General features: G+C 41.5%; 2 protein-coding genes across 2 annotated transcripts; one reads left to right on the top strand and one right to left on the bottom strand.

Annotated features, from left to right (window-relative positions):
- The first annotated feature begins 321 nt into the window (after window positions 1-321).
- Window positions 322-1,956, top strand: trappc2l (trafficking protein particle complex subunit 2L). The gene is made up of 5 exons (XM_040011835.1): window positions 322-399; window positions 671-843; window positions 1,339-1,426; window positions 1,639-1,718; window positions 1,796-1,956. The coding sequence occupies exons 1-5, from the start codon at window positions 355-357 to the stop codon at window positions 1,839-1,841; spliced, it is 432 nt and encodes a 143-aa protein (XP_039867769.1). The 5' UTR covers window positions 322-354; the 3' UTR covers window positions 1,842-1,956.
- Window positions 1,957-1,972: 16 nt separating this feature from the next.
- Window positions 1,973-5,194, bottom strand: pabpn1l (PABPN1 like, cytoplasmic). The gene is made up of 6 exons (XM_040011834.1): window positions 4,938-5,194; window positions 4,031-4,154; window positions 3,463-3,530; window positions 3,275-3,381; window positions 3,042-3,129; window positions 1,973-2,637 (listed from the first exon to the last, which is right to left on the bottom strand). Exons 1-6 carry the CDS (start codon window positions 5,007-5,009, stop codon window positions 2,308-2,310), a joined length of 789 nt encoding a protein of 262 aa, XP_039867768.1. The 5' UTR covers window positions 5,010-5,194; the 3' UTR covers window positions 1,973-2,307.
- Window positions 5,195-8,455: the final 3,261 nt, after the last annotated feature.

Here is an 8,455-nt window from a genome sequence, read left to right as displayed (position 1 = left end):
TCTAGTTTAATTTCTCTTATATATGACTACGGTAGCTTTATATTGTGTTATTAAATAAACAAAAAATTGCTTTTTGGAGTATGCTGCATTCAATGACTGCTGATAAATCTGACTGTCACGAAATTAAATTTCAAAATATTCGGATAAATAACAAAAAAACGAATCTCATAAAATATAATTTAGCTTAAAAATGGAAATATTACTATATAAAGATTATAAGTCAACTATTTAAGCACACGGTTTATACATCATACAGGAAAAACTGGCATTCAATAGGGGGCTGCTTTCTACTCCTGCTTTACGAGTTATAGCTGAATGCAACGTATCACGTGACCGCATCTGACAGCTCACAAGATGAACACTAACATGGCGGTGTGCATAGCTGTGATCGCAAAAGAGGTAATGATTGTTGTTATATATCACAGGTTTTAGTTCCGTGTTGTGGCCATAGGTTAACCTTATATTGATAGACGTATCTAAGCACATGTTAGCTTTGTCTGAACGCTGTAAGGTCGGCAAGTTTAAATGCACCAACATGGCTATCGCCTAGCATTAGCTAGATTACCTGCTGTTACAGTTTTCTGAATCTTTCCCGAGCAAGTGCTACAAAGACGATGCCTTTAATGGGGTTTTTCTTGTTCTTCTCTACATTTGTATGTGTTTTTGGCAGAATTACCCGCTATATATCCGCAGTGTTCCCACTCAAAATGAGCTGAAGTTTCACTACACAGTACACACCTCTCTGGATGTGGTGGAGGAAAAGATCTCAGCTGTGGGCAAAGCCTTGGGAGACCAGAGAGAGCTGTACCTGGGTCTGCTTTACCCAACAGAAGACTATAAAGTGTATCCTTTATTTTTAAGTAATTTTACTGTTTGTTTTGGTGGGAGCTATCCGTGTACTTACATCACGTTTCTTTCACTAAGGATAGAGTATGATCTCACCTTAGACTAATTATCTTATTACAAAAAATATAAATAAACCATTACTCTTCAAAATAGTGTACAGAAGTATTTGGCCACGCCCATTTCTTTATATTTTGCTGGGAAAATCCTAACAAGCTATTAATAATAAGTCAGTATTTTGTATGACCACATTTATTCTTCATCAGAGCCTGAACTCTTAGACAACCTTTCTTGTAATCATCTTTAAACACTTTTCCACCAAAACCATTTCAGATGACCGTGTGGCAAATAATGGGTGGATCCATGCTGAAATCCTTATAAACCAGACTTCCAGATTCTTCTTATCATTCTACAAAACCAGAAGTTGTCTTAGCTGGAATGTTTGGTCTCAATGTTTCCTGAAGAAAACACAAGTATCCTTGACTTGTAAAATAGATATGGGTATGTGACCAACTCCAAGGTGAAATTTGTAATTGTCGTTGACTCATCAAATACATCTTTGCGGGACAATGAAATAAGAAGTGTAAGTTGAGTTTGCTAAGCATCTACACATTTTCAAACACAGCTGGATTAAATAGAATCCTGATGACAATTAACCTTACATTTCAAAGTTTAGGATGCACTGTACACAACTAGAACACAATACTTGATTAAGTCTTGTCGAGATGAACATAATCAACTTTTTGGGACTCAATTGGAACATTTCTGTACAACGGACGCTGGTTTCATTTTCAGATGTTCAGGAAGTTGCACAACTCGTTTACTGACGTTATGTGTAACCCGTTCCACAATCCTGGAGACACCATTCAATCCAAGTGAGTATACGCTGATGTTGCATTTGATGTCCCCCATTTATACAGTGATGTTTAACCAATAATCGATCCTCCTCCAGGGCCTTCGATGGGATTGTTTCTGGAATGATGGTACAAACTGCCTGATGAATCTTTTACCCAGTCTGCTGATCCTCCACTGTACATAAACACCCTTTATTTTATTTACTTGTTTCTTTAATTATGAAATACAACTGTAATAAAACTGAACTGTTAGACATCACTGTGTGTTATTTTACTACAAGTGGAACACCAGATCATTTTTATTTATTCACATACATAGCAAAGAACTTAAGTTATACATAAGGGGAAAATTTGTAGATTACATTGCAGGCAGCAACACAAAACATTCGTCAGTTTGTAAAAACAGATGCAACTGCATAACATTTCGAGGATTGTCCCATGCATTCACAGCAACATAAGCTAATAAAGCGACATCTCTGAATTATGCACATCTCACCTTCATCACTGTGGTCATTTATGCACCTCTCATAATTGCCAACTTGATAATGGATGGAAGAATGTTTAAAATGACTTGTCACTTCTATCCTCCAACTTTATGCTGCGGGTAGACCTAGCGCTGCTGGGGGTAGTGCTGTCCACTCGACCCTGCCCCTAACTCCTCTGATGGTGGCGTGATAAGCAGCAGACATGGGTAACGTTTAGATGTCTGCTCATGGTAGTCCATGTGTCCCCACTGTCTTTTCCCCACTGGGGCTCCTCCGTAGTAAGGGTGGGGTGTTTGATGTTGTGGCCTGTTCGACTGGTAACGGAACCTTCCTCGAGAGCTGTTATGGTATCGGGGTGGACGGTAGCCACGACCTCTGCCTCTGGAGTGGGCGCCTCTGTGCCCTCCTCTATCAGTGGTGCTGATGCCTGGCATGTTAGTCCTCTTGGGCATTACCTGCAAGATAAAGGAAGCTCTTTACTGATTAGGACTAATTTGGTTAAAAAGAAACACTGAACACACCCAAGACCCTTTGGTGTTCTATTTTCACTTCCAAACAGGAAGTGGGGTTATGTCCAGTACACACGGCAAAATATAATTTTCCCAGTCTATTCCTTTGTGCTAAGCAAAACAACTTTAACTTTGTTCCAACCAAGAACAGTACAAAAAGTACAAATTTCTTTCTTCCCAAGCAAGAAGGTTATTTTGGTAGAATCTGATGCCACCTGAGATCTTTTCCCTCTTATGTACTGAGATTTGACTGGCATTATTGTGCACCTGAAATCTGCACGTCTTCAAAGGGGGGGGTGGGGGGGAGACAAGAAAAAAAAAAAAAAAAAACCAAAACAGTACCCCCTCACCTTTAAGACTCTTCCTCTGAACAGAGTCTCATGCAGTCCAATGGCACTCTGTACAGAATCTCGATCGGAGAACTCAATGTAAGCAAAGCTGTGAAGATCAGAAAAGATAAAAAGCACCAATTAGATATGGAGCCAACCTTCATGTAGGTGTATGCTATGATCAAACAATGTTAGGCTGCAAAAAAATACAAAAAAAATATATATATAGATATATAAATACAGACTGAACCTACCCCTTAGGATGGCCGGAGAACCTGTCACACAGGATGGTTACTCTGTTGACAGGACCACAGCCATTGAAGTGGATCTCCAACTCATCTGCAGTGGCTCCATAGTCTACCTGAGATTTATTCAGTGTGTTAGACCAAAACTGTGACACCCCCCCAAAAAATATCCAAGTGTAGAAATGAATGTTCCTTACATTTCCAACATAGATCGACCTGTTGTCTGCGTCTATCCTCTCCTCGGGAGTCATGTTGTAGAAAGGTCCTGTGGAGGAAACAGACTTTGTCCACTGCTTTTGCACATGCAACACAGGGAACGTGCAGTCTACATGAGTCATGCTAGGTGAAACTAACAATGATTACATTCACCAATATTATCTCTTTGACAATACACATCTCAGTCTGGCTCTTCTCTGACTGCATCTCTGCTCAGAGCAGGAACCAAAGAGGAGGATGGGGGGGAGGGAGACGCACAGAGGCAGAAAATAGCCACAGGCAGCGAGGAGGACACTTCTGGTTCTCTGGGGCTCACTGCTTCGTCTCATTGGGCAGTGATGAGGCACAACACTCGCAACCACTGTGAAGCGTCCCAGGTGTTGGCCAGATGGAGAAGAATGTGGTTATCTCACCTGCCTGGAGGCTGTAATGCTACACACACCTGGCTAAAAATACACTGTTGAGGCTTCTTGCATGCATTTAGCTATGCAGCTATACAATGTGGTACAACAAAGCACCGCTCCACAGATGAGATGCAAGCTGTCTCACCAGACTGAGGGCTGCTGGTCAGGAGCTGCATGTCCACTGCATCACACCTCTCCTCCTCCTTCAGTCTTTCCGATTCTTCTTCCATCTCCAGCTCCTGCACCCTGGCCTTGATGGCCAGCAGCTCCTGTGACACAACCAAAAAAGTAAACTTGAAGAAACTTTGGACTAAAGTAAGATGCTCAGCAATGATGACAAATTAAAGAAAAACTTTTAAACAGATGCAGAAACATTTGAATCTTATGGGTAGTAGTACAATTAGTGCTCTCCAACAGCGCCATTAAAACAAAATTAGACTTTTTTTTTTTTTTTTTAATGTTCATTTGCAGTTTGAGGTTAGAGGCCGGACAGATTTTGTCAAAAGGTACATTGGCATCTTCTGGAGGCTAGAGGGCATTGCTTATTCCTACTGGGTTAACTTTAGTTGGGAACCTTCCCAGATTCACTGATCTGAAAGCAGGCTTGTTGTCTGACTTGTGATACAAAGATACTGATTTTTTTGTCCCTCCTATGTTCCCAATATCTACTGCATATTTACATATACATGAACTAATCTCCCTGAAAAAACAAACATGTTCAAATTGAGCTGTCCTGATATTTCTGGGCAGCAACGTAATCTAATCACGCCTGAAGTGCAGCACAAAACGTAGCTATAACCGCACTTAACCCGGACCTACAATGCGCCGAGTGGCCCAGCTTTTCACTCTGCATCTTAGATGTGGCTCAGTGGTGCTCTTATCACACAACGTTTGTCGGGGACATACAATACGACACTGCGTTTGCGCTCGTTTGCCTAGCGTGACGAGCTTGGTTTATTGCACCGCGTCGACATATAGCACACAAGCAAACAAATAACCCGTGTCAAACCTGCTTTTTGCCCACCGCCAGCACAATAATAGCCCATGCTCACCGGGTCCTCCGTGAATAGCTCTCCGATGGACTCGCCCTCGAGGTAGCCGTACTCCAGATGATTTTCCGCCATGCTTACTGCTCACACATAGCATCTGCAAAGCTGACTGCAGCTTGCCAAAACCGCCACAGAAAAATATCCCTGACAGGGAGGAACCCGGTGGACGGTCCGCAAACAAACGCGACTGCACAATTTGAGGTAACCTAATAGATATCACCTGTGAGTGAGGCGCATGGCGCGCGGGACTGATTGACAGACGAGCGCACGTGAGCGCGGTTTTTCTTTTGTGTGGAGGCTCTTCCTCTCAGTGGCGTACCTACTGTACGTGGGGGCCATGGCTGCCCCCTACACTACACACACACGCATACCTCACCACAGTTTACCCACATGAGTGAACTAGTAAAACTATAACTACAAAAAGCCTGTAAAATGATATTTGCGCATCCCATTCTTCATTGTAAAATTTGATTTATTTTATACATTTGAAATCACTAGAAGTTTCTAATAATGAGCTACACAGGCCGCTAGACTCCCATTTTACATTTTTTTTTTTAGCAGAAATGGGCATGTTTACTGCTTGGTTTTAAAAAATAAAGCTCTCTATAGTTTATTTTCCCCTGATAATAACTGTATGTATAAACCACCCAATTCAACTTTATGTACGGGGGGCCCTTTGAGCAACACTTGGGTGTCTCTATATCTGTCTTATAACTATAATTTTAGTTAATTTTAGTTACTGATCTGAAGTGAACCTCCTGACCTCTCTGTGTTGTTGGTGGCTTTTGGATTATTATAACTGTGATTATCTGTCGAAGCTTTCCATCCATCCTCTTAAGCTTATCCAATTCAGGGTCACAGGGGGGCTGGAGCCTATCCCAGCTGCCATAGTTTGAGAGGCGGGGTGCACCCTGGACAGGTCAGACAGACAGACAGACAACAACTCAGACTCAGATTCACACCTATGGACAATTTAGAGTAACCAGTTAACTAAGCCTGAAGAACTGCATGTCTTTGGACTGTGAGAGTACCCAGAGAGAATCGGGGAGCTCATGTAAACGCCACACAGAAAGCACCCATCCACATAGTGGATTCAAACCTGGGACCTTTTTGCTGTGAGGCAAGAGTGCTAACCGACAAAGCTTTCCTCTTTTAAATGTTATTTATAACCTATCTGTTTCAGAAGTCTGAAATCTGTCCTCAGGGGTTTTTTTTTCAGTGAGTGAAGTTCTAACAATCTTTTATTCATAAGTTTTCACTGATTAGCAGGTATGCCTACGTGACAATATAAAGTCCAACCCCAGGAACACTCCAGGTTTGTGTCTGTGAATCACATCTCCAATCCAGTTTTGTTCCATCCTTCGCATTGCTTCAAATCACACCCTCACTCCCTATCTGCTCCACCACTGTATAACTATACAAATAACGCGAATAAGAAAACAAAGAATGAAAAGAAAAAGACTAAAAAGATGAGCCTTTAGAGTCTCTATAGTGCCTCTCTTGGCAAAGCAAATGTATTTGGCATGGTATTTGGATTCCAAGATGGCGGCGCGTGAACAACGCGAGGCTCAGTGTCTCTCCAGAATCTGCTATTTAGCGGTTTTTTATCTACTGTACCCTCAAACACACAATAATAACATGGACTGAACCACCACTCACAACCACTAGCACTTTATATAGCCTCTGTAGAAATTATCCACACCCTCACTTATCTTAACTGCACTACTGTATAGCTCTGTGTAAATAATCATTCTGTACATTCGATAATCTTTAATCCTACAACTGTTTACAACTTGCATAGTTCCCATTTCTGTATAGCTGTATATCTCAGATTCTGTAAAGTTATTTATTTCATATTCTGTATAGTTTTTCATATTTATATCCTGTTCATAGCCTGTACATAGCTTGTACTCACTACAGCCTGTACATACTTATAGTTATAGAATATTCACAACATACCTCATACCGTGTACATTATAACATACCATAATAGACCCATTTCTGTAATATACTCACATATCTATATTATTGCTAATATATATTGTAATATATCTATATCACTAAAGCACTTCTGGATGGATGCAAACTGCATTTCGTTGCCCTGTACCTGTGCATGTCCAATGACAATAAAGTTGAATTCTATTCTATTCTATTCTATTCTATAACAATGCATTTATGTCTGCTTGCTAAAACTGCAGGACAGGACAGATTAAAAAATAATAAAAATAATAACATTTTACAGAACAGAGAGCTACTTCTAAGAAGCTTCAAAAAAGCTTCAAAATACTCCACTGCATTTGGTGGAGTATTATCTGGACTGGGTACAATCAGCTCAGGTGACCCTTACTAAGCTAGTTAGTGTTAGCTGATAACATATATGTCCAAATATTTTTAGATGTGGTGATGACCGTTAGAGGCATCAAAACTGTGCCCCCAAACCTATGGGTTATGTCACATCTTTTATATACAGTTAGGTAGGTTTGACAGTTTTCTGTACACCACTAAAGTGGATTTTAAATCAAGAAATCAAGATGTGATTGAAGTGCAGACTTTCAGATTTAATTCAAAGGTTAGGTTAGGCATTGCCTGCGGAAGCTGCCAACCCCATCTCAATGGGTTCAAAATACTTACTGAGGGTGGCCGCAGACCCTCAAAACAATGTCTCATGTGATAGCCAGGGCTTTTTTGAGCCATCACATGTGGAGAACACAGCAGGCAGTCAGAAGACCTTACTGCAACAGTTTTCAGACGATTGCTCAGGTCACGGGTACAGGCATGTTTGTTAGTCAGGGGTGCAGGTCTGAGTGGTGGTGTTATACATGATCTGTCCACCTGCAGGTCATTTTGAGGAACTGGGACATTGTCAACCAGCAGCAGCTCAGGGTTAGTTGACCTCTTACACTGACTACATGACACTACTGAGCAATTATGCTCCAAGTGTAGCCTTTTACTAGGCCTGGCAACCTTGTCGGTTTGAGAACCACGACTAACTTTTCTCAAAGCAGGCCCTTTTTGCTTTGAGTTGGCTTTCCGTTTGAGTTTCAATTTCAAACAGTTAGCAATGAGGTGTCCAGGTTTGTGGCAGAAGAAACACAGCTTCGTTTTGGGTCTCGAAACCACAACTTTTTCAGCCTTGTTAGCTGGCCCACTCTTACCTCGCCAAGATGTACTATGGCACAGAGGGGTATCACATTCTACAGCATTTATTTTATGACTTAGGGTGAACTCATCTGCCAGTGTGGCAGCCTGCTGTAATGTGGAAACCCTTTGTTCACTTAAATAAAGAGCAATACACTCAGGAACAGAGTTTTTACAATCCTCCACAAGCATGAGCTCACGTAATGACCCCAAACTGTTAACCTGGCTTGCAGAGCACCATCTACCAAAAAGCTTCACCTTGTCCCTAGCGAAGTCAAGATAGGACTGACCCTGTGCCAACTCCAAACCTCTAAAATGCTGCCTATAGGCTTCAGGTGCAAGTTCATAGGCTTGGAGGACGGCACTTTTAAGCTTCTCATAAA

This window comes from Simochromis diagramma, unplaced genomic scaffold (genome assembly GCF_900408965.1).
Source record: "Simochromis diagramma unplaced genomic scaffold, fSimDia1.1 OVJJ01000603.1, whole genome shotgun sequence".
NCBI classification, from domain to species: domain Eukaryota; kingdom Metazoa; phylum Chordata; class Actinopteri; order Cichliformes; family Cichlidae; genus Simochromis; species Simochromis diagramma.
This window is presented reverse-complemented; position numbering and strand designations above follow the sequence as displayed.